This window comes from Apiospora hydei (genome assembly GCF_038363865.1).
Source record: "Apiospora hydei strain CBS 114990 chromosome Unknown utg000006l_segment0_segment0, whole genome shotgun sequence".
NCBI lineage: Eukaryota > Fungi > Ascomycota > Sordariomycetes > Amphisphaeriales > Apiosporaceae > Apiospora > Apiospora hydei.
The window spans coordinates 1,226,129-1,251,596 of record NW_027117365.1 but is presented as its reverse complement, the minus strand read 5'-3'; the positions used below and the strand labels follow the sequence as shown (position 1 = coordinate 1,251,596).

Sequence of the window (25,468 nt, the reverse complement as noted above, 5' to 3'; positions counted from 1 at the left end):
CCCTCTCTTCCCTCCCTCCTCTGACTGACTCCTGCCACTCCCACTTATTAAGCTATACGCACTTCCTCGCCTGCCTCGATCGGAACTAGAAATTCCTCATTCCCTCAAAGACACTCAGACTGTCCATGTTTTCTCTTCGCCAGTAACTGTGCAGCCGCGCCCCTAGCCCTTATGAACGGGCGATCTTCAGTCTTCACTTCGCAGGTAAGCAAGCATCCGACCTCCTACATCTGACATCCTCTCCCTCCCCTCCCCCTCTCCAGTGCTCTCCCACCTGCTTGCCAGGCCACTGCCCACGTCCGGCCATGTTGTAGAACCTTGCTTGCTAACCCAATGCCCTCTAGGATTATATCTCAGGTGTGTGACATCGCTGTGGCACGACATTGCAGTGACACATTCCGTACGTTGCCAGCATGGCTAACAGTTGCTTCTTTTCTCTCTACAGACCACTTGTGGCGGGCCCTGACCGCTTAAGAACGGTCAATTGAATAATCTGATAGCTATACCTCCACCTCAAAAACCAAACCCCTAGAACCAACCATGTTCTCCCGAATTGCAACCCGGGCTTGCAAGCCTGCCGCCTTCGGCGCTGCAGCTGGGCTCAAGCCCCAACCTCGATGCTTCTCCGTCACAGCAGCATCGCTGGCCAACCGCGCCGCCGCTCTCGGAAGCAAGGGCAGGCAGATGCCCTCCACCATTTCCCGAGCCACTGAGCCTGTGTCTGGTGTCGAGGCTACACTCACCATTCGAGATGGCCCTGTCTTCCGAGGAACCGCCTTCGGTGCGAACGCCAACATCTCTGGCGAGGCCGTCTTCACCACTTCGCTCGTTGGCTACCCCGAATCGATGACCGACCCCTCCTACCGCGGCCAGATCATCGTCTTCACCCAGCCCCTGATTGGCAACTATGGTGTCCCCTCCAACATGCGGGATCACTACAACCTCTTGAAATACTTCGAGTCTCCTCACATCCAGTGTGCCGGAGTTGTTGTTGCTGATGTTGCGGAGAAGTACAGCCATTGGACCGCTGTCGAGAGTCTTGGCGACTGGTGCGCCCGTGAGGGCATCCCGGCCATCTCGGGTGTCGACACCCGCGAGATCGTCACCTTTCTCCGTGAGCAGGGTTCATCTCTGGCTAGAATCTCCATTGGCGACGAGTACGACGCCGATGAGGACGAGTCCTTCGTTGACCCTGGCCAGATCAACCTGGTCAAGCGTGTCAGCACTAAGGCCCCCTTTGTTGTTGAGGCGCCCAACCCCAAGTACCACATTGCCCTGATCGACTGTGGTGTCAAGGAGAACATCCTCCGAAGTCTGGTCAGCCGAGGCGCCAGCGTGACCGTGTTCCCCTACAACTTCAAGATCCAGAAGGTGGCCGACAACTTCGATGGTGTCTTCATCTCCAACGGCCCTGGTGACCCTACCCACTGTCAGGAGACTGTCTACAACCTCCGTACCTTGATGGAGACGTCCCAGGTTCCCATTATGGGCATCTGCTTGGGCCATCAGCTTCTTGCTCTGGCTGTTGGTGCTCGCACCATCAAGCTCAAGTACGGTAACCGAGCTCACAACATCCCCGCGCTCGATGTTACCACCGGCCAGTGCCACATTACCAGCCAGAACCACGGTTACGCTGTCGATGCCAGCAGTCTGCCCAAGGAGTGGAAGGAGTACTTCGTCAACCTGAACGACGGCAGTAATGAGGGTATGCGTCACACTTCGCGGCCCATCTTCTCGACGCAGTTCCACCCCGAAGCCAAGGGTGGCCCGATGGACAGCTCCTACCTCTTTGATAAGTACATTGAAGATGTGATGGCGTTCAAGGGCACCCAGCAGGTCTACAAGGATAACCGACCTTCCCAGTTGATGCTCGATATCATGAGCAGGGAGCGTGTCGGTGTCCAGCCTGAGCCCCTGGCCAATGCTGCCTAGGCTTGTTAGGTTCTGTCGTCTTGTCTTGATAGCGAATTTGCTGGAAAATGGCGTTTAGTGTATTTACCGTCAACAATTTGACCAGGGACTGTTCCCATGTGGATGTATCTTCGAACAACCTCTTCTCCGAAACCTTTGCGCGTGATTCGGTGACATTCTGCATGATTTACGAGTTCTACAACGACTTTGAAATTGGAGGTATATACTAATTAATCACGGCCGACGACTGGCTACTTTACAGAATGGGGTTGGGGAAGATGCTCATCGAACTGAAATGGCAATCCATTCCCGCTGATGCTCTCCCAATGGCCTGGGGTGACCAACAACAAATGACAAACCAACAGGTTGCCAAGTTTGGAGGTACAGAGATGGACCCGTAACGCCCTCGACCTGGCAATCTCTTCCATCAGATCTGGCCGAGATTATGGACAACATATGGGTTGACTGAGAACGACTGAGAAGACACAATGGTGGCAAAGGGGAAACCACGAGTTATCCAGCCACGGCAGTACGACACATTGACATGTAACTGGCGCGCGGCAGAACGAGGATTAGTTGGACATGAGATTGATACGGCAGAATCACACACAAAGATACCATCCATTTCAGGAAATATGCGCCATTCATTCGTGTTTGGCACTGCACATGCGTGCCTGAGTGCTTTTCGGCGCGAGCCTGACACTAGGTGTATGTCTTGTCTAAAGTAGTGTTTACTCTACATTTCAGGAGGGCTGAAGATTGCCAGTATGCTAGAGAGCCCGGTCATCATACCAGTGTGCTGGAGATTAAAAGGTCAACGGCAGTCCCGAGTCCCGAGCATAGATGGGTAGATCGAACCATTGGAGCTCATGACCATCGTACTCTTGGCATATCATCATTGCTGAACGCGCTAATGGCTCTATGCATTATGAGCATATTCTTTTCTTCTTCGTCATAGAAGGCCGGTCAAGCCCCCTCAGTAGCGACTGTAGCCGTTTCCTCGATACCGATCTCCGCCTCTGTCATCGAAAGCAGGGCCCGACGAGGCAGCGCCACGGTAACGGTCTCCTCCTCTAGGAACACCGTGCGGCATAGGCATGGGGCCATCTCGGTTATTGCGGCGTCCGCCTCCTCCGCCTCCTCCGCCTCCTCCGCCTCTTCTGCGGCGTCCGCCATCCGGCCGACCTCCGCCAAAATCGTGTCCACCACCACCGCCGCCGCCGCGTCGACGCTCGCGCTCTCGGTGGGGAGGTCGGATGCCCAAGAAGATCTCCGGGCCGCGATCCACCAAGAGATCGCCCCGCTCGAAGAAATAGCGTCTGTATTCCTTGCCGAAGTCGCGATCGTAGTCCTTGGTCTTGGCATCGGCGATGGCTGCAAGACGTCTGTCGGCAACCTCCTCAGGTACCGGATTGTATGAAATAGTGGGGAAGGCGCGTGTGGTGTTCTGGGAATCCATTCTGTCGAGTCTGCCGGACTGCATGGGCGGTCCTCGTCCACCGCCCGACTGAAAGCCGCGGGGACCGAGAGGGGCGCCTTCGATTCCGGACATGCCACGGGGACCAGTAGGAATGGACATCTTGCGTTCGGATGTTTGGGAAGGAGGTGCCTTTGCTGCGGGGGGAGCCGCACCGCCTTCTTCAAGTCGGGCCATCACGTTTCCATCACGATCTTCGTCGTAAATGACCTCGAAGCGGTTGAAGGAGCCGCGGCCACCACGACCAGCCGTCTCGGCATCGACCCATTCGTCAAACATTTCGGGAGGGAAATAATCAACCCAGAGAGGCTTGCGGGTAGACTCTTCGGGCCAGACAGTTCCGTGAAGTGCAGTGCGCACGCGTGAGGCGGCCGACGTCGTGTTGAACAGAACAAGTGAGTGTGTGCGTATGTTGTCAAGGTAGAAATCGACGACGGCGCGATCGTCCAAGTCCGAACCGGCAGGTGTCGCTAATTGAACGAGGTGATCCTGGACTTGCTGCGGTCGAAGAGGTCTCATAAAATTCTTGATGTATAAAGCGGCAGTGGCAGGGTGGATTGAAGGCTCGACGTCGCGCTCTACCTCGGCGGCAGAAACTTGAGGTTGGTCGTCTTCCATGTGGGTGTCACTTTGCTGCTCAGACCTTGCGTAAGGCCGATCTTGGTCAGGATCCTGGTGATCAGGCATCAGTACGTCCCCTTGTTCTCCGTTTTGGGAGTCACCTTGATTGTTCTCAAGTTTGTTGTCGTGCAGTTGCCCCGCATCAGCAGCATTCGCGGCTGCAGCTTCTTCAGCAACGTGCTGATTGCTATCGACCATTTCAACCTCATTTTTCTTGGGCTCTGGAGTGACCTCCTCTTTGGCCGCAGATAAGTCTTCTCCAACAGTCGCAGTTGAGATCTCCTCGCCCGACTCATGTCTCGTTCGTTTCCGAGCGACCTCATCAGGATCTGGAGCTGGGGTGGTAGATCGGCGCCTGCGCTTCTGCGAGTCTTGGAAGGCCTCGGACGGGGACGGGACTGCTGATGGCTCCGGCTGGACACTCGATGCGACGGAATCGACTTGTGTGGCAAGAGCCTCTGTGTCTTGGACCGTTGAAGATGCAGGCTCCTCTGCCGCGGCCGCAACGGTGCTGTCGCCATTGGGCACTGACGGATCTGATGCAGCAGGCGCATTATCTTGGGCATCTTCTACAACGGTGTCGCCCTCTACCTCTGGCTGTACCACGGCCTCGTTCGACTCGTTGCTTCCATCTTGTGCGGGCGGCACTACTTCTTGCTCGTCGGTAGTAGCAGGGACTTCTTCGGCGTCGTCATTCTCGATGCCGCCGGACTCTGCCTCTTCCAGTCTTGCGACAAGTTCTGCTTTTAGGCCATTTGTAGGAAGACCTCTGCTTTTCAGCTCGGCCCTAAGATCTACGACCTTTAATTTGTTGTAATCGGTTGCCATGATTGCGTGGTTGCGATCATGTTCTGGCGGATGCGATCAGTCGAAAACCCAAGGGATTGTCAGTCCAAGTGACGTCGACAAAACTAGGATTGGCAGTAGTTGGGCTGGCAGAACAAAACAGACTTGATCCAAAAGGAGCAGCTATTTGAAGTTCAGTCGAGACCTGCAGCAGGGCGGAGGTGGAGGGATAAAAACATGCGATTTGGGGCGAGGGTCGGGATTCTCGAGTGGGAGAGTGCAGGCAATGTTGTTGTAGGGGGCACGTCTGGTTGCGATGCGCAATCTCGACATTGAAACGTCGTCGCACTTTTAACAAGCTGGGATTGGGATTGGGACTAGGACTGGGACTGGGACTGGGCCTCTCTCTCTGAGCGCGTGTGTCGCGACAAGCGACGGGCCAAGGCCAAGGTCGGGAAGCCGTAGATCGTCACTAGGCCCAATGGGGCAAAACTCTCGATTGCTCTTGCAAGTTCTTTGAGTGGACGCATGCATGCAGGATGAGGATGCGGATGAGAGTGAGGTACATCCTGGAAGTACCGTGGCAACGGTTGAACTTGAGACAGTGAGATCACATCACTCAACTTGAACAAGGTAGGTATCCAGAAGACTACCTGCACCGGTTACCTAACTTGATATGAAGATATTATATACATGTACATACATGCATGTACGTAATTTCTAGATCAATTGGGGGATATACGCCACGAGGTAGTTACGAGACAGAACTGCCCATGCTGTCCAAATAGGAAATAAGCTGCTGTCCAAGTGGAGCAGAGCAGACTCCCAAATGCAACCAAGCTTCAACCATCTAACATGATATCGGTTGATTGATGAAGCGACAGTGAAGCTTGTGCTGGGCTTGGCCAGTTGCAAATCAACCACCCAGCTTCATCTCACCTGAATCTCAACAATCACATCCCATCACATCTACAATCGGGAACAATCAACCAAAACCAGAGGGAGCTTCCCTCGAGGGCTGCAGCTACACGCTGTTTCCTACTGAAGCCGACCTTGATTGACAACTCCGTCTCACACCATCACTAACATTGTCATATGTTACCCTGCTCGGTTTGAGTGTGTGCAAACGCAACAATTTGCATGTTTTCTTTTTTTCGGCGTTGTTGTCTACCTTACCTTAGGTACTCAGGACTTACTGCTCCATTGCCGAATCCCTGCTGTCGGAAGCCTGCACTAGCCGGACTTGCGTGCAAGGACAAGGAACCGGGTCGTTACTGCCATCTCACTCACCAGCTCACCTTCTATAGTGGCATTGGCAAGGCTATGTGAGTGAGGTCATCCAAGCTGTGAGAACGAATCAGGCACAATGCAGACAACTCCGCCCAAGGAAGCTCGTCACAGCGAGCCTGCAAAGGTCAAGGAGGAGGAGCCGGATCATGTCTTCGTCGGATCAGTTCCAGTCGTGAAACAAGGACAAAGTGGTACTTTTCGTGGTATGTCGGCCACAACACCTGAACCCAGCCCACCAAGCGCAACTCTTCAGGAAGGGGGAAACCGGGCTGCGTCCACTCAAAAGGGGCTTTTGCCACTGACACCCAAGTCCATCGAGTCCAGACCGAGGAGCAATCCCTTGACAGAAGCATCCCCAACTACAGCATGCTCTCCAAAGGAAATCCCCCCTGATGAAGACGTCCAACAAGACCTTCAAGGTGCCGTACGCCCCTCCATTGAAACTGACGATGCTCTCTACGACGTCTACGAAAGAAAGACATACTTTCCCGGTGAACATGTTGTGAAGGACGAGGATCGGGAATCAACCGTCATCTATTGCGGCATGCCGCTTGGAGAACACACGGGGGTAAACAAGCGAAAGTATGGTCATGATCATGATCTCTTAGATGGCGAAACTCAAATCAGGAGCCAGAAACAACCACGCCACTCTTTTTGCCTCCAAGGCAAGGGTACTAGGGAAAGCTCTCGTGAGGTTTCAGTGGCAGGAGCCCAAGAGGACAACAAAGATGACACAGATGACAAGGCCGAGTCTGACCCTGAAGTAAGCGACAGCGATTACGACGCACTTGACCACTGGCGCCGTGAGCAGATCGTTCTCAATGCGGTTCTCAAGGGCCGGGATGAGTTTTCGTTGCTCCCTTCCACTTGGAGGGTTCATTTCCTCGGCGCTCCCGTCTCTGATTGTATGTTCTACCATCAGACCAAGGGCATGGCGGCCAGGCCACGGATCTACGCCCACGAGGACAGATACGAAGTTCGAGGTACGTCGAGAGAGTTTCATGATTAATGATTGCGCTCGAGATGTTCTCCCACTGACGATGAATAGGCGCCCGTCATCTCCGCAACTTCATCGAAGTGGCTTCGCGTATCCGGGATCTTCGGACCAAGCAGGCTAAGGTCGCTAGGGACAAGCGCTGGACCGACGCAGAGAAGCATGCAAAACGCAAAACCATCAACCAAGACATGTCTAAACGACTCCACAAACTCCTCACTGATGCTATTCAGTGGTCCTGGACTGACGGGGACTTGAGTGCCTACAGAGATGATCTCCTACCGAACATCAAGATAATGGAGGTTTCTGGCAGCTCCGAAACATCGCCAGTCGAAGTTGAAGAGCAATTGACCAAGTTAGCTGAGCGTTGGCGCCAACGGTTTGACGAGCGCGGTCTCGAATTCCTGCCGAGCCACCCCAAGGTACCGGTCATATATGGGTTCGTTATTATGAGTTCGTGGTTGATTATTGTCAGCCGAGACGCGGCCAATCCAGAGGCAAACACTCATACGCCACTCAAGATGAACATGGCGGAGGCCTGCCAGGAAGGTTGGAATGCGCTTGGCATCATGGTCACAGTCTGCTGGGCCCGAGACATGCTCATGAGGCTGCGTGACGACTTGGGCTTGACAGTCCGAACCAACGAGGCCGAGAGCGATCCTGATGCTTGATGTCGTGATGTGGCAGTGTGGCATGCATTTGTTCTTTACCACAGGCTGACAGGGTCATGTGTAATCGACATTGCGAGAGAGGTTCTAGGAGTTGTTCGTTGCTTTTACACACGATACCCCTCGCGAGCTTAGAAACGGAATATTGTTTGTCACCAGTCTTCGGCTTTGGGCCCCATTCGGAAGTAGAAGAATTTGAGATTATACCGTCCCGATTATCTGATGGGTTTATGAGCACCCTTGCCGAATATGATGCTCGTCTCGTACAGACAGCATTGGGTGTCAAAAAAAATGGATAATGCAAAGGAGGCAAATCGGTTAAAGGAGACTTCACCTTTCTATCGATATATGCTGAGGCGTAGTGATAGAGAGCAAGAGCACTGACCATTTACCCCTCGTGAGCCAGCGAGTCCCTGTCTCCCGCCTCAGTGTGGATACCGCCAGCTCTACCCTACCTAACTAACCCAAAGCTACATGACCTACATCCTATACAATACAATTCGATATTTGACATGCTGCTGCCAACGCTTGCATGATACTCGAATGGCCTATGATTGCACGTGAATAGATCAATGGCCTTTTTACTAAGATAGAATAGGCGCTTAAAGATGTGATGATTCTGGGTGCATGTCTGCAACTACTCGGTCGAAGGCTGGCTGTTTTGGTGGTGGAATTGGCCAAGTGCGGAGTCTCGTCCAAGTCCCAGTCCCAGTCTCAGTTCCAGTTCCAGTTCCAGTGCTGCTGGGACCGTTACTGCCTACCAGTACCGGGTCGGGAGGGTGCAGCAGTGTCATGCTATTCTGCTACCTACGTGCTGCTGATCAAGTTGATATGGCCACTGCAGAGAGTACCTAAACACAAACGCTACCCAACCAGCTCCAGCTCCAGCTCCAGCTCCTGATCCAGCTGCCCAGTCTTGCCAGTCTTGCCAGTCCAGTCCAGTCCAGTCCAGTCAGTCAGTCGTCTCAAGTACGAACGAGCCCAGCCAAAGCGAACCGACCAAGCACGCCGATTATTTTCTGAACCACGTTGCATTCACTCTCAACACACACCACAACACGCACACACTGCCTGCAAAATCGCCCCTCGTATACCAATACAAGAAACTGCCCCCTTTTTACTCCCCAGCTCTGTCGTGGATACCATTGAAGTACAAAGCAAATACACTCTGCAATTGAACGGAAACCCTTTTTAGTCGGCAGCCCCAGGCAGAGACGAAGCGAATTGGAAGAAGTGCAGGTCTTTTGTGCCGATTGGCTTGGCTTGGCCTGTCTGTCGGTCGGTGGTTCCTTCCTCACCTCCGTTGACCTACCTGTCTTGTCTCCAATTTGGAACTGGATTGGGGTCTGATCGGAGCGAGCGAAACCACACCTCCCTCTACCACGTCTCTACCACTACCTCGCTACCTCTCTACCTCTCTACCTACCCATCTACCGCGCGCACGCACGCACACACTCTGCTCTCACGCACCCTTTCCCTCGTCAATCTCTTCTACACACCGACACACCCCGCACATACATATCCCAACCCGCCTGCTTCCTCCCGTAGCTGCTGCCTTTTACATCCCGACCAACCCCAACAAGACACCGAGCGAGAAAGCGCAACGAACACCTGTCGGCTCCATCCAAGCCAGGAAAAGACGCATCTGCCATCGCCCTGACGTTACATCACCTCCCTATCCTCTCCCGGCTGTCTTGCAGCTGAGTCGGTCGCTTGGTCGACCGCACTTTTCTCACACATACTTCCCTCCTCTACCTTCTCTACAGCCCAGCTCGCAACCGCCAGCTTCTCAGATGCCATGGCAACGCGATATCCAATAGACATACTCTTCCATCTGCGGCAGTCTCCGCTATGTGTAAAGCCGAGTACTCTGCCTCCTCCTGAGGAGTGGATGGGCCCTCCACCAGAGACCTTTCGCAATGCCCAAGCGACCGGAGGTGTCAAGACTGGCACCGAAAGAACCAGGAACGACACCTCGTTGTTGGACGGCACCAATAGGCGACCAGGAGTAGATAGGCATGCGTCGCGCAACTCAGCGAGTCCGTCTTTTGCCTCCCCAAACCCAACGCCTACCGTATGTGCTAACCTCGATTTGCAGACCCTGACGACATTGTACTTGGTCCGCCAAGGACAACGTTCAATTCCGCAACTCTCCTACGGGGTACTAAGCCATTTGACAACGACAAGGCCGACCGATTCGCCCAGCTTCGCCGAAATGGCGAGGGAGATGCCCCCGAACGCAGCAACAAGGACCGCGATGGTCGAAAAGACTTCCGTCGCCGCGAAAACGCCGACCAAGATAGTGATGGTTGGAGCACCGTGAAGCCGCGCAAGAGTTTTGGCCACGAGGGCGCCGAGCGATTCCATGGTCGTATGGGTGAACGACCCGAGAAACTCGCGCCTGAACGACGTCTGCGAGACGGCCATGGGGACGAAAGCGAGGATAAAAAGCCTCGCCGGAACAACTTTGGAGAATCTGGTCGAGACAGGGATGCCGATGAGAGCGAGAAACCCCGCCGCAATGGTCTGCCCAGAAACAAGACAGATCAACCAGCCTGGGTCAGAGGCAACAACGCGGATGCTGAACCGCCATCTGCCCGTGAGCGCTTCGACAGGGGCAAAAGTTGGAGAGATCGCGATGAGGGTGACAAGCCCAAGGATCGCAACTATGAACGAAGATGGGAGCGCGATCATCGCCAGGAGCGTGAACCCGAGTGGCTTGACGAGCCTGCTGAGGAAAGCGCCCAAGGCCACACGGAGGCAGACCTGAAGAAGTTCATGGAGAGCATGAAAGCAAGCAAGGGCGGTGCTGCCAGAGCCGACGCGCCCGCTGCTATCTCTAATCTTGACAATACCCGTGGCAATGTTTTTGAAGCCGAAAAGTCCAAGATCAAATCGGCACCAGCCGTGGAGATGGGCCCGGACAAGTTCTTCGCCAACTTCTCAAGCCCTCCTCCCGGTACCGACCGAGTGAACCACCTCGAAGCTGTCAGGGACAGCGGTGCGCAGGCCAAGCCTAAGACAGGTTCGAGATTTCAGAACTTCTTCTCGGCCCAGGGTGGGCAAGAACGGCAGACAGAGCCCCCGACACCATCTGCCGGGCCTCCAGCGTCTGACCCCGTTATGATGAATCCTCTTCTCGCTTTCGCTAGTGGAGCAACCTCGAGCAGCGGCCAGCCGCCGCACCAGCAGCATCAGCACACAGGCTCCAGCGATGTTGAAGAGAAGGCAGCTTTCGAGTCATTGATCCAGAAGCTACACAAACAGAAGCCATTCACCAACACCCCGCCGTCTGGGGGTTTCCCAGCACCGCAACAGACCCATGAAGGCAAGGGTTCTGTCTCCTCCCCCGGTCCCTTCCAGGATTCTTTAGGCCGCGGTCTACCGCCACAGCAACCGCACGAAATCCATGCTCCGAGACCTCAACAGGCGCCTCAGCTTCTACCGCAGCTTCCCCTATGCGACCTGATCAGCAGATGCTCCATGAACTTATTGGTCAACGTCATCCTTCCTTGTCGAACCAGGGGGTCGTGACCAAATGCCAAGCCGCAACAGCAAAGAAGAGTTCCTCATGACTCTCATGCAGAGTGCGCGTAATCCGCCAGAAATTACACGGCCGGAACAGTACATAAGGATGCCACAGCCGTCGAGACCGGCCCAAATCCCGCAGACGCCTGACCGTGATGACTACCCACGCGATCGCGGCTCAGCGCAGCATCAGGGACGTCCTCAAGGGTTGCCCGCCTTTTTTGACGAAGCTCAGCTAATCCACGAGCATGAGCAGAGGAGGCATCAGCAGCAACAGCAGCAGCCCCCGCAGCCAACCCAGATTCTTCAGCGACAGGTACCCCCTGGCCTGGACCAAGTACACCCCAACTGGATTCAAGGAAACCAGCATATCCCACATGTACCAGGCGGGCCAGGTGGCCGCCCAATGATACCGCCTCCAGGACTGGCCGGCAGCCGGAACGGACCGATGCCTGGCAACTTCCCGCCGAATTTCCCTCCCGGCATTGCTGGTGCTTTCCCCCTGAGGGTTTCCGTGGCCCGCCCGCACCGCCCGGCTTCTATGGAGGGCCACCGCCTGGACTGTTCCCACCAGGGTTCCAAGGGGCTCCCGAGCAGATCCCATATGGAGGCTTTGATGGCCGTGGTATGCCACCTGGAGGCGCTTTCCGCAGATAGGCCCTTGCTGGCACCGATGTATCCGGGGTATCGACACCCACACTCAATTGACAATCATCTGAAAACCCATAAGACGAAAGACAAACAATGCAGGACTTAGGAATATAGTGCATGTGGCCTGATTTGCCCTCCTTGCACAGCCGACGAGAGATCTCGCCAATGGCGGATATTTCCGCAGAGTCCTAGCGGACTAGAAACCAATGCCGGCCAGCGGCAAGGCTAAAGAGCTGATAGCAGACTGGCTTAGGAAACGTCTCCTTGAGCCGAGAGGTAGCTAGTTAGCCACTGTTTGAGGCGACACGAAAGCAAATGAGGTAGAGCGACATAGGGGCACACACAGAGCCCAGGTACTTCATGACACCTGGCAGGAATTTTTCGTTGTTTGGCTCAAAGGTAGTAGGACCTTGAACAGTGACTAGTAAGCAAACAATCAAGCTCCGGCTCTTTCTTGGGGATTCGATGTATGTTGAGAACTGGTGATGATGCCAACGAGACGTACAGGGAGCCATGGTCCAGTGTGTAGATAATGACTACCTACTCGATCTCTGTGTCTATCTCCTGTCTTCTGCCATAAGTGATGCCGCCGATACTAACGGAACGCATACTGAATGTATTTCTTACATGCGTAAAACCTATTCAGCCCAGTCTGGACAATGTCTCCTAGAGCATGTTTCCTCAAGTGTGACGCAGCGGTCGTGATGTTTGCGTACTCAGTATTACAGCAATGTCACCAAGTCACCTTGCACTTGCTACGCTGACCCGAGGCCTCAAGGACAGTAGTCCATTGAGTATACTTGAACAAAGGCATAAATCTAGCATCACTGAACTCATGGGCATGGTAGTCTTCCGTGTTCGAATCTGGTGTCTTCATTTATTTTTCTTCTTTCTCTGGGCTGTCATGGGTCTTACAAGCTACCAGGGTAGCTATATCGCCAGTTTTTGCGGGCGACAGTTGTCACCACTTCCGCAAAAAGACCCCTGGGCTAGCCATGCCCGACAGCTCCTCGTGATGAGCTTGATATACGGATTGGGTTGCCGCAAGTTCCCAAATCCTGCTCATTAGTTTTTTCTTGTCATTGCAAGCATATATTCCTGAACGGACTTGCCACTCATTACGCTCTGCGACAAGAAACGATCAAGCCGCTACCGTAGCCACTCCTCCCTCCCCAGCAGCCCATCTTCTGTCGTTCACCTTCTCGACTAGGACCGGTCATTGACACCACGATCCACGGGAAAAAGCTTGAGCGAGACCCAGCAAGATCTCGACACCATAGAAATAAACCACAAATCAAGAAAAGACCGCCAAACCCCGAAACCAGTCTCAGAACGCCGCAAAACACTTCAATCGCAAGGCCATTCCAAACCATATGTGGTAGCTGGCTCCACCCTCCCCCAGCTTCCTGTCTACTGACCATTGAATTGCTCGGGGTCGACGGCTGGCGGGTTGTTTGATTCCACATTATGATAATCAAGAATCTCCGAGTACCTGTTGCCTTGTATAAGTAAGTTGACCAACGTTTCCAATATTTTGGGGGGTAACCTGGATACTCACATCATGATCTTCCACGTGTCCACGGGCAAGTCTGCGTCGTTGAAACTCCAATCGAACTTCTCCTCGGCAACGGGCTCGTCACTGGGGTCATGGTAGGGAGCAAGATACTCGTGGGCCAGAGCTTCAGTGGCCGTGATTCGCTTCTTAGGGTCGAACACGAGCATGCGCTCGAGGAGATCAATCGCCGCAGGATCGGCGTTCTTGAATTTGTTCTTGAGAGGTTGTCTCTCGCGCTTCGGCAGAGACTTGACGAATCTGAGAGTGTTCTCGCTGGCAATGGTGTTGATGACATCATCCGGAGGAGTGCCCAGGAGTTCCGTGATGATGGAGAACTGGTTGACGTGGTCCTTTCCAGGGAAAAGTGGCTTGCCCTCCAACATCTCGGCGAAGATGCATCCAGCACTCCAGATGTCCACCTCGATATCATATTTTTGCCAGGTGAGCATGATCTCGGGGGCTCGGTAGTATCGTGTGGAGACATATCCGGTCATCTGAGGGTCCTGGATACGGGCCAATCCGAAATCGCAGATCTTCAAATCGCAGTTTTCGTTGACGAGGATGTTGCTGGGCTTCAAGTCACGGTGGACGACACCTGCGGAGTGAACGTATTTGAGACCGCGCTGCAAGAGGAAAACCCCTCAGTCAGTATAGGTAGTGAGTATGGGTATTAAGCAGCTTCACGAACCATGATCTGGTATAGAAAGTACTGGATGAATTGCTTCTCCAGCGGTCTCGAGGTAAGCAGGCGGTGAAGATCGGTACCAAGCAGCTCGGTGACGAAGTAGCTAAAGGGTTATCAGTTCTTGTCCTGCGGCGGCAGCCAAGCATTGGGCATGGGAGAACGCACATATCCTCAAGAGGAGAGATAAAGATGTCGCTAAGAGAGATGACGTTCTCGTGCCTCAAGTGCTTGAGCAGCTTCAACTCTCGGTATGTTCGCTTGGCCAGGACAGGGGTGCTGAAGGGCTTCATGATCTTCTTGACGGCGACATTTTGTCCGGTGAGTTGATCTTTGGCGGAGCTATACGGCGGGAAGAAAAAATAGAACAAATTAGCGTTCTCTCCTCAACATGATCCAGATACTGCAAATTTGAAGGGGAAAGGAAGACGCAGGACAGTAAAAGGACAGTCGAGACTTACCAGACAAGACCAAAGGCACCCATGCCTACAGGCTGCAAGTCGGAATACCTCGAGGTGATCTCGAAGGTGGTACCAAAGATCTGGGCGCGTATGAATTCCGCCATTGTGAAGGATGTGCAGTAAGGGCGATGCTAATGCAAAGCGAGAAAAAAGAGCAATTCGCGTTCAGGAGGCAAGGATGGGGTGTGTAGAGGCTATTCGCGATATTAAGGCAAGGGAATAGCCGTCTGCTGGTAATGAGAGGAAGTTATTTGGGTGGCGGGGTAGAAGAGGGGAGAAGAGGCGTTGGGGGAAGTCGGCGGTGCGGATGGAGGAAATGCGATATGGTAATGTTAGTTGAAGGTAAAGTCGATGGCGAAATAACAGGGAAAACCACAGAACAGGATTTTTTCCCCTTAGCCGACGTGGACGAGTCTCTTTCCACTCAAAAAAAAAAAAAAAAAATTGAGATAAAAAACAGGGTACAAGTGAGTTTCTTTGCACTTGGTAGCGGGAGTGGTGGTAATAGCAGCAAGTAGTCGCAGCAGGACTAGCAGCAGTAGTAGCAAGCAGCAGGCAGGCAAGGCAGGCAGTAGCAGCAAGCAGCAGCAGAGGCAAAAGAATGGGACTGGCAAACACACGGCTTCTGAGCTGGCCTGGACTGGGCCGGCCGAACTGGATGGACTTGGGCCGAAACTGGACAGGACAGGACAGCGAGACAGACAAGAGGCAGCGAGTGTGTGTGCGTCTCTGCGTTGGTCTGGTGCGTGGGTTGCGTGGGCGCGCGTACAGGAATAGCGGTGCGGTCGGGTTCCCTGTCGGGGGGTTTTTCTGGTCGCTGGGGCTCCAGTTGCAAATGGGATCGCGATCGCAAGAGCAGGCGGGCTAGTTCGCTTGGGGGGCAGCTGTCCGAGCCACGAACCACAGGCAGACAGGGCGGCAGGTAAGAAACGGTAGGCAGCTTCTAGGGTAGCTCGGCTGACTGGCTGGCTTCCAGGGCACCGTACCGTACGTAACAGAGCGTGCAGAGAGAGATTAATGCAGGGCAGCAGCGATAAGAAGTGGATATGCGCGCGCGGAGGCTACCTGCAAGTTTCAATACAACCAACGGGCAGGTCAATAGCAGAGCAGAACAGCGCAGCGGTACCTAATGATATAACGGCGAGGTAATAATAAGCAACAGTGCCTGTAATTGGACCGGGTCAGGTGGGAAATGGATTGGCGGGAATCAACGTGATGGGCTGCACTGGAAATGAAGAAGAAGAAGAAGAAGAACCCCACCAAGGCTACAGGTACATAGCGTAGCGTTGGTTTCGCAGCATCACCTACTTTTGGCTGTCGATAAGATGGGTGCCAGTCCGGCACGATACTATTCGATTTGTGTAGATTGGCAATCCCTTTGGATCCTCGCTTCTTCTTTGCTTCGTGGCTGGTCGGATTGCTCGTCTAACGCGCCGTAGGCTGGACGGGGGATGGGTCGGGATGGACTGGTCCTGTGACCTACAGAACAAAGCACCAACGGTTTAGCTTCGAGGGACACGGATAGAGGAAGGTAGTGTCGGGAGAGGCAGAGGTTTGTGTGTGTGTGTGTGCACGCTCGCCGTGTCTCTCTTATATGTTTCTCCGTCCTGTCCCATCGTCGACTTCCAGCCGCATTTGCCTGGGAGCGCTGCCGCCGCCTCAGTCACGATGGCTGGCCAGCTCAATCGCGGGGTATCTGTTGTCATGCTGGGACCCAGAGTAGGGGGCAGATGGAGCTGAACTGTCGACTGGGAGCAGCGCCACAAGACAGAAACAGTCGGCGGCAACAGCCTTTTCTCTCAGTCCCCCCCCCCTCCGACCCGTGCGGTCTGAAGGGTGGTTATACTTGACCTGGGAGGAAGAGGATGGTAGTCAAAAATAGCACACTTACAGCGAGGGAGATGCTGGATTGGTATCAGATCTGATCTGCGCTGCGGCCGCACCTTTCAAAATGTCGATCGTTATGTCGTTGCCCGTCTCGAAGCCGCGTAGAAGCAAGTGATGGGAGATCTAGAAGGCGGCAGGGCTTGTCGGAAGGTCGTGCAAGATAAAGCTTGTATCTCGGCGATAATCGCGCCAATTGAGGTCTCCCGTAGGCGAATTGGTCGTCGTCGTCTTCGTCGTTGGCTGCGGGCTCTAGTGTGGAAGTCTCCCAGAAAGGAGCTGTACAGATGGGTTTCAGAGGATTGGGTTCACGAAACACGATGCGTATAACTATGAAGTTTTCAGGTCAGGTTTGCAGAGGGGACCGATGGCATTCAAGAAGGATGGGAATTGTTTAAGAAAAAAGAAAAAAAAAACCAATTCTCTCTCTATCGAAGAAACAGGTTTCCGCTCATGGCATGGATATGTTGTGACAGGAATCCCTCATCGGCCCAGGCCAGCCAGCCCACGATATCGGGTACTCGTATGCTACGGTATAGAACTGCGGTACAGTACGGTTCAGACTGCATGACTATCGGTCCACGTTTAATGACCAAGGGATGGACGACCATGCGCATTCGTAAGTCGCAGCTCAGACAGAGGAACGGGACACAGATCCCAGCGACGCCCCATGCACCTGTCTATCTGCTGCTACGGCATGGGATGGGATGAGAGAAAGCCGATGGCAGAAAGGCATAGTACGAGTGCTAAGCGGCACGCGAGGCTTGTTCGGGACGGAGTACGGTCCTGACCTGTCTGGTCTGGCCTGGGGAGTGTGCTTCGGCACAATGCGACTGGACTCGTACGGTCCTCGCAAACAGTAATACAGCATTGGCGAGAAGTAGACCGTAGACGGCAGGCGCTCCAGCTAGGCCACAATAGGCGATGCGACGGGGTTAGAGACGCTGGCGCATGGTCTTCTTCTGACTGGTCGAGAAGAAGCATGCTGCCGCCGAAAAAGACGGCCCAATCAGAACGGTACCGAAGGGCGTGACGTCATTACGTTTTGTCTGGCTCCTGCTAGTTTTGGTTTGGAGATGCGAAAGAAAGGGAAAAACCTGGGGGTCGCCAAGAAGGGCCTGTCCACCCCAAATGGGGATCTATCTGGCTCAGAAGGGATAAGCCCGGCTCGTCGAACTTGTACCAGGCCAGGGTAGAAGGGCAGGAAAACATCCCAGCAGTGCCCAGCAGTGCCAGTGCCTAGGAGGTGTGCCTAGCAAGTGTGCCTACTAGCAGCGACCCTCTGCTGTATGTAATATCCGATCATCGACCAAACGGCTGTTCATCGACCGATTGGCACTACCAAAATCCCATTCTGCCCATCACTCAACTTGTGACAGAAATTTCCCGCGTAGCTCTGGGCTGGCTGGCTTCCCCTAAACCACCCCAGGCAGAGGCACCCCTCCTCCTCCTGCTGCTGGGCGGTCTGCGATTGCATGGGATGGGACCGTTACTGTACAACGTGGTTTCCCTTCGGAAATGTCGGCTGACTACATCCATGCACTTCGATGTTGCGACATTGCGGATTGCATCGAAATGTCGCTATCGGCTGTCTGGAATATCGATGCCCGCAATCCCCATGACCCTTGGTTCAGATATCCTTGGCCCCCTCCTTCTGACCTCTATCTGACCTCTATGCGCACTGTCTCACTCTTCTTTTGCTTGAGCCTGAGCACCGTTCCCAATGGTAGGCGTGTTCGGGGATGGCCGACACACACAGATTGCGTGGATTGCATTGCGCATTTGCACGTTGACCAAACACATGTGCAGTCTGCCGCCTTGCTGTGTGCGTCGGCGCGCTCTGTGTGTTTTTGTGTCTCTCCCGCTTCAGATACAAGATACAAGATACAAGATCAGCTCAGCTCGGAGCTAAAGCTCCTAAAAAGCTGCTGGGGGCAGGGGGTCGGATGATAGCATGATAGCAGCGGCTGCTTAAGAAATCCTGCTACTGTAAAAACTCGGACCAATCGCCGAGTTGGCGAACAAGATACCTGATCTTGCATTTTGCTGGACCCCTCTTCCGTGGCCCAGAACCGGTGGCGTCAGGCACAATGACAGACAATGAGACAAGGAGCGAGCCTTCAGCTTCTGCACGGGCCTGGATGCTGGGGGTGGTGCCAGTGTCAGTCAGGGTGGGCTGGGCCACTCGCTAGCTTGGCGACCAGGTTGCCAGGTTGGGCCCCCCAGCTACACTTCACAACGGAGAGTCCCACGGCCAAAATCTTGAAACTTTGGCTTCGGTGACGTCATTCTCCAAAACACTTGCGTATGGGGATCCTCATGCCCCCGCCAATCTTTGTCAGGACCACGACAACAAGTCATGATTTTTTTTTCCCTCTTCGACTTCTCGCGACCGTCCGATGATGACCAGGCAAGTGGGAACATAGCATGCAGCCAGGGACCAGAATGACACACGCTTCGCGTTTTTCTCTTCTCGCGGACTTGAGTGCGTATCCGTTGGGAGAGACGGCCGCCGTTGTGTTGCATGCCGGCGCAGCTGCAGACCAACCAGACGACTAGAAGCCGTCCGGAGGGGTCCATGTTTCTGGCCCGTGGGCGGGAGCAATTAAGCTCTTCCCGTTGATCTCGAGATCTGGTTGGTGACCGTTGGTCCCTGACGATCTTTGCATGCCGCATGGGGTAACTGCAAGGTTATCTATCCAAGGCTTCAGGCCTTTCATACAGAAAAGCACTCTCATTGCGTCTTCAGGGGTGCGGGACACACATCCTCAGCTAATAGGTACGTACGTACGTAGCAATCACCCACCAAGTCCTGGCCCGGGGGAGGGGTTCCTGCCAGTAAACCCCCAAGGCCCCGAGCAACAGCTGGAATAGATGGCGTGGTGGTCTAGATTCGCTAGAGCCTTGACCAGGCTGACCTCGATGCAATTCCCTTCTCTCCATGCCCCCTTACTATTCGCCGCTGCGGGGCAGGAGGCTGAAGCACGACATCCACGAGAAGAATTGTACGAAAAGCTGCGCTTTCGCCGTCCAGGAGATAATGGATGGCACGAGTATGTGGAGCAAGACTACCCGCTTTCCTTTCAACGAGCTCAAGACTACTGGCGTTCATATATATCAGTAGCGGCTCCCTAGAGTGCCTATCTTTTAGTGCTTATTTGTTCTCGCGACCGAGCAACTCAGGGGTATCTTCTTCCCTTTTTCTTATATGGCCTTGGACGCTGCAGATCCCAACCCAACCCGGCCTAAGTTACGACTCACTATAACCACTTATAGCAAAGGTTCAAAGCTGCTTTGACCGCTCTTATGTGCACACACAAGTCAGGATGTAAGTCGCATAGATAAGGCATACGAGATTTGCAGAACCAGATATCTCGCTCGGCCTGGCCGGCGCAACCCCGAGTCATCCCCACCTTCGCATTTCTCACAGCCACGCCAGCGATCCATTCCGTATACGAGAGCTCAGATGAGCCCTTCCCTCTGAAGCAGTATAGATGACGATCGTCGTCGTCGTCGAGACGATAGCGAACGAACGAATGGAACGCCGGTCAATGGAAAGCACGGCCTCGCTCGCTCGCTTTGCGCACATCCTTTCCCCAAGTTCTCTATACAGCCCCATCAGTCAAACAACAACTTCCCCCGTGGTGTGGTTTTCCTTCATCGCCTTACCAGACTAATATACTCACTTGTGCTACTCGCGCGAACCTAGATCATTAGACACGAGTAGCTTGTTTTCTTCGCGTATTTCCCTCGTGTTTCTGGGAGAAGGCGGTGTCTTGCCATCGGCACCTGGCAGACTGACTGCCCGTTGATCGTCGTCACCACTGGGCCGGCCACCCCAGAAACATGCACACGGCGTATGCATCCGTGACTACATACAGAACTCCCCTGGGTGATTAGGTCGCGCTTGGAGGACCTTACGGTAACTCGACGCTCAACGACGCCTCGGAGATGATGCAGGGAGTGCTCAGGTTGATCCAGTAGTCGGTGAGAAGCTGGGGCCGAGAAGCTTCTGGTGTTGCCGAGCACCAGACAGGGGCTCGGTGACCTCCCCGGAGCGAACATCATGGCCTGCCACGACTGGATGATCCCGTAGTGTGGCTCCATGGGCATATGTGACACTCCATCAGCCAACGTGAAAGCGAGCCCAGGCGCTGTTCAATGTGCCGCGGCAGTGGAGGGTGCCCTTTTAGGGGACTCGTGGGCATGCTGCTGTTGTCGGCTGCCCCATCAGCTATCTATTTGTAGATGAAGGCCTTCCCTTTGGAACGTCAGCTTGCTCCTGCGCATTCAGGCCACCTGCCAGTTCAACGAGAAGCAAAGGAGGGACTGATTCTTCGTGGGTCACGTGTTGAGAGCAAGGGGAAGGCTTGCAGGAGCGCCAGGTATAATATGAGGTCGTATCGAGTAATAATATATATCGATATAACACATACCAAAACTTTACTTCCATTACAAAATGAAAACGTCTCGATAGGCAGGACCGTTATACTAGGTTCCTTACGCGCGCACAACTTGCTACATGTAGAGATGGCTTTATCGTATGCTACGTACTTGTAATGGCGCTCTGCTACTACTGAGAACACCTGGGCCCATGTCACAGGATTTGGGCGTGATAGGTTGAACTGGGTTACTGAGAGATTATCTAGCTATATCCATTGATCCATCCGACTTTTTCTGGAAACAGACAATTTTGTCCCTTTGAGATTTGTTGTATAGATAAGATACTTGGCTTGGACACGAAACAGCATCTACGCGGGATCCGACTTGCCTCACGCACGAGTCACATGCCACAACCACCATCAATAACTCGGCTGATCTCTGAAGATGTTACGGCTAAGCAACACTACCACGAAACGTAGTGATATTTACTAAGACGAGAAACTCAGTGTCCCAGGTCCCAGGTCCCAACCGCCAGAGAGCCTTCATCTGTTCAGGGGCATGTCTCTTTACTCATTATAGGAACACTACGTACCACGCCAGTCTGTTGGCCCCTCCGTCCCCCACTGTCTCAGACATGCCAGTTCTACTCTATTATAGGTGGCCATGGCATCATCCATCGGCTATATCTCCTACTGGATCACAGCTCACCTCACTACTTGAGCGCAAGTGGCTCGACATTCCAGATACCTTCAGCGTACTCGTTGATGCACCGGTCCGAGCTGAAGAATCCCATGCGAGCTACGCTGCGGATGCACTTGCGGACCCATTCATCCTGGTTGCGGTATTCGTTGTCCACCATTTTCTGTGTGTCGATGTAGCTCTGGAAGTCATCCGAGACCAAGTAGTAGTCACCGTGATCGCGGACAGCGGCAACCATGGCACCGAAGTCATTGGGTTCGCCGAAGGTGCCACTCTGGATAGCATCAAACACCTTGTTGAGATCAGCATCGACGGTGTGAGACCCGTAGGTGTGCGCATGGCGCAAGTCTTCGACATCCTCAGAGAGAGTACCGAAGAGGAAGATGTTCTCCTGGCCAATCTCGCGGGTGATCTCGATCTTATGATTAGGTCAGTAGGGAACTAAAATGCAGGGAGAAGTACTAGAATCACTCACGTTGGCTCCATCACAGGTGCCGATGATCAGACCGCCGTTCAAGACGAACTTCATGTTACTAGTGCCGGAGGCCCTGGTCACAGTTAGTAAGAAGAGCATCAAACAACCTTCCGGAAGACTTACTCGGTACCAGCAGTGGAGATGTGTTCGCTAAGATCCGATGCGGGAACGATCATCTCGGCCTTGCTGACATTGTAGTCTTCCAAATAGATAACCTTGAGCAGGTCACCGATATCGGGATCTTTGTTCACGACAGCGCCGACATTGTTGATGAGATGGATGATCTGCTTAGCCATCCAGTAGCCGGGGGCTGCCTTTCCGCCGAAAATGGATACACGCGGCAACTGCTTCTTTCTCTCCTCCGGACTCATGGCCTTGAGTGCCAGGTAGCGGTGGATGACACCGAAGATGTTGAGCTGCTGTCGCTTGTACTCGTGAATTCTCTTGACTTGAACATCGAACAGAGATGCCGGGTTGACAGTGACATCTAGTGTTTTCTTAATGTATTTAGTCAAACGCACTTTGTTGGCGTACTTGATCTCAGCCCACTCCTTGCGGAACGCCGCGTCATCAATCGACAACTCAAGCTTGTTGAGCTGTGTCAGGTCCTTGAGGAATTCGTGGCCACCAGTCTTGGATGCGATCAGCTCCGACAAGCGAGGGTTCGCTTGGTGCAGCCATCTACGGGGCGTAATGCCGTTTGTGACGTTGGTGAACTTGTCCGCACCGAAGATCTTAACGAAGTCCTTGAAGATTGTAGTCTGGATAAGATCGGAATGGAGCTCGGCGACACCGTTGACCTTGTGAGACCCAACAATGGCGAGGTAAGCCATGCGAACCATCTTGGGTTGCGACTCCTCGATGATCGAGACACTCGTAAGTATATCGCGATCATTGGGGAATTTCTTTTCCACGCTCTGTAGGAAGAACAAGTTGATATCGTAGATGATCTGCAAGTGTCGTGGTAAGAGGTGCTGCATCAAGCCGACGGGCCACTTCTCCAGAGCCTCGGGAAGAACTGTGTGGTTGGTGTAACCAAACTAGAAAGTTATCAGCGACTATATAAAGGCAGGAATGTCACGGGGAAAATAGCTTACAGTCGACGTGACAATGTTCCACGCCTCGTCCCACTCGAGTCCTTCGATATCCACCAGGATACGCTGCAGCTCAACTACAGCCAGCGTGGGATGAGTATCGTTGAGCTGAATAGCAACCTGGTCAGGGAACTCCCTCCAAGCACGCTTGCTCTTCTTGAATCGGCGGACGATGTCGTATAAGGAGGCAGCCACCCAAAAGTATTGCTGTTTCAGGCGCAGCTCCTTTCCACGGTCGAGGTTGTCATTAGGGTATAGCACAGCGCTGATGGTCTCAGCTCGCTGCTGGTCTGCGACGGAGCTTTCGTAATCGCCATTGTTGAATTTCTGGAAATCGAATTCGCCACTGGAAGCCTTGCTGGACCAAAGTCTGAGGTTGTTGGTCGAAGGGGTGGCATAGCCTGGGATCGGCATATCGTAGGCGACAGCGGTGACGATTTCGCCGCCTTCCCAATGACACACAGTCTTGCCATTATCGTCTTGTGACTTGCGGACATTGCCGTAGAATTGGATCTGCGACGTAGTTAGAGGATGGTCTGTTTCGACACCGTTAGTCAGAGTGGCATCGAACTTACGTCGACAGTAACATCATGTCGCGGGAACTCCCAAGGGTTGAAGTCAAGCCAATAGTCAGGAACTTCAACCTGGTAGCCGTTGATGATCTCCTGCTTGAAGATACCGTATCTGTAACGCAGACCATATCCCCAAGCAGGGTAGTTCAAAGATGCGAGACTGTCAAGGAAGCAGGCAGCAAGCCGGCCAAGACCACCGTTGCCCAAAGCGGCGTCATGCTCCTGTTCAATGATGTCCTCGATCCGGAAACCAAGTTCGTCGATCCCACCTAGAATACAACTGTCAGCACATAAGCTTATAACTAGTCCGGCTTTGTGTGGGTTATATATACCCCTTGCAACATCCTTCAATCCGACATTCAACATAGCGTTATCCAAAGCCCGGCCCATGAGGAACTCGAGACTCAGGTAGTAGACACGTTTGGTATCGGCCGTGGTCTGGCGTTGCTGTGTTCTGTTCCACTCGGTAATGAGGCGATCGCGGAAGGCAAGACTGGTGGCCGAGTAGGCAGCACCTTCGTCGCAGTTAAACAAACTACGGGCGAGCGTGGTCTCGACGTGACGAACCACCTCTTTCTCGAACCCATCTTTGTCGGTGAAGCCCTGGACTTGGTGCTTCTTCCAAGCTTCGCGCTGAGGTTCGGGGATGGAAGCTATCCAAAGCCATCGCCTGTCAGCAAATGCGTTGTGATTGGTTGGGTGTGTGTGTGTGTGTGTGTGTGTGTGTATAAGCAAGTAGCTGTCCCAGGCTCGACGTGACGTGGTGACAAATGTCATGTCTTGTGTCCAGGGGGGGTACCGCACGGAGGTGGAGCCCTGGTATACTTCCAGTATATGCAGTGCCGGGCAGGGATAGAAGCGAGCTAATAACTTACCTTCGACACTCTTCACCTCACCAGCTCCGAATCCAGTGTAGGTACGCTTGTGCTTGGGCCGAGAGATTCCGGCAGGCCCAACAGATCCGACGATGTCGACAATGGGCGCTCCTACGATTGTTTGTAAGCCAACACATATTTTGATGAGGAGCTTGCTAGCCGCCGTAGTTGTAGTAGGTGTATGTGTGCATCACTAACCCATTGAAGGACGACGCTCTCGCGTGGGCAGGCGCTGCTCGGTGGCCATGCTGGGCGTGAAGCTTTGGAGCGTTCAACTGAAGAGGACGTGGCCAAATTGGACAATACCTAATGTAGTGGTAGGTCAGCAACGTTGCGAGGCTATATTGAGATGCTGCCAATGGTGTAACCCGACCAGGACCAGCTACCGTTTGTCGATCTGATTCAACCCAAATCTCCGCAGCACCCAGACTTTAGGTAACCCTCGTGACAACACTTGGGGACATGGCACACAGGAAGCAGCCTAAGTCGACTGCTTCCCATAGAGCGGAGATATCGTCGCTCTTGGGGGAGTACTCACGGCAACTAAGATGGATGGTGGGAATGAGGTGGGGTAAACCAAAAGGGTTGTTGATCGGTAGGCGGCCGTCCAAGAGAAGAGCGAGGATCGCCGCGGGGTACTCTCGAAAGCAGACAGGTAGGCTGTGGCCGCAGGAGGTATGTTGCGACAAAGGCTCGACCTCAACCTTCTTGGAGATGTGACGAGGGTGGATGGAGGAGGAGATGGACGACGGGTCACGAAAACATTGAAAGTAAGAAAAGGAAAGCTCAAGAGAGAACGAAGCCGGCTACTTATGCGAGGGAGGAAAGAGACCTCTAGTACCTAACATTTATTGCATGATGT

General features: G+C 53.7%; 6 protein-coding genes across 6 annotated transcripts; 3 read left to right on the top strand and 3 right to left on the bottom strand.

Annotated features, from left to right (window-relative positions):
• Positions 1-540: 540 nt before the first annotated feature.
• On the top strand, positions 541-1,932 carry PG997_007605 (carbamoyl-phosphate synthase arginine-specific small chain; the record flags this gene model as incomplete). Its single annotated transcript, XM_066811920.1, has 1 exon — positions 541-1,932. One exon carries the CDS (start codon positions 541-543, stop codon positions 1,930-1,932), a length of 1,392 nt encoding a protein of 463 aa, XP_066667262.1.
• A 955-nt stretch (positions 1,933-2,887) lies between these two features.
• On the bottom strand, positions 2,888-4,837 carry PG997_007604 (uncharacterized protein; the record flags this gene model as incomplete). Its single annotated transcript, XM_066811919.1, has 1 exon — positions 2,888-4,837. The coding sequence occupies one exon, from the start codon at positions 4,835-4,837 to the stop codon at positions 2,888-2,890; it is 1,950 nt and encodes a 649-aa protein (XP_066667261.1).
• Positions 4,838-6,161: 1,324 nt separating this feature from the next.
• On the top strand, positions 6,162-7,750 carry PG997_007603 (uncharacterized protein; the record flags this gene model as incomplete). The annotated part of the gene is made up of 2 exons (XM_066811918.1): positions 6,162-7,068; positions 7,134-7,750. The coding sequence occupies 2 exons, from the start codon at positions 6,162-6,164 to the stop codon at positions 7,748-7,750; spliced, it is 1,524 nt and encodes a 507-aa protein (XP_066667260.1).
• A 1,795-nt stretch (positions 7,751-9,545) lies between these two features.
• On the top strand, positions 9,546-11,932 carry PG997_007602 (uncharacterized protein; the record flags this gene model as incomplete). The annotated part of the gene is made up of 4 exons (XM_066811917.1): positions 9,546-9,786; positions 9,846-11,248; positions 11,373-11,654; positions 11,711-11,932. The coding sequence occupies 4 exons, from the start codon at positions 9,546-9,548 to the stop codon at positions 11,930-11,932; spliced, it is 2,148 nt and encodes a 715-aa protein (XP_066667259.1).
• A 1,404-nt stretch (positions 11,933-13,336) lies between these two features.
• Positions 13,337-14,728, bottom strand: PG997_007601 (mitogen-activated protein kinase HOG1; the record flags this gene model as incomplete). Its single annotated transcript, XM_066811916.1, has 5 exons — positions 13,337-13,418; positions 13,485-14,104; positions 14,170-14,269; positions 14,332-14,505; positions 14,625-14,728. The coding sequence occupies 5 exons, from the start codon at positions 14,726-14,728 to the stop codon at positions 13,337-13,339; spliced, it is 1,080 nt and encodes a 359-aa protein (XP_066667258.1).
• Positions 14,729-21,603: 6,875 nt separating this feature from the next.
• PG997_007600 (glycosyltransferase family 35 protein) lies at positions 21,604-24,853 on the bottom strand (the record flags this gene model as incomplete). Its single annotated transcript, XM_066811915.1, has 8 exons — positions 21,604-22,008; positions 22,066-22,138; positions 22,189-23,105; positions 23,163-23,672; positions 23,735-24,000; positions 24,064-24,384; positions 24,607-24,717; positions 24,805-24,853. The coding sequence occupies 8 exons, from the start codon at positions 24,851-24,853 to the stop codon at positions 21,604-21,606; spliced, it is 2,652 nt and encodes an 883-aa protein (XP_066667257.1).
• Between the last annotated feature and the right edge of the window lie 615 nt (positions 24,854-25,468).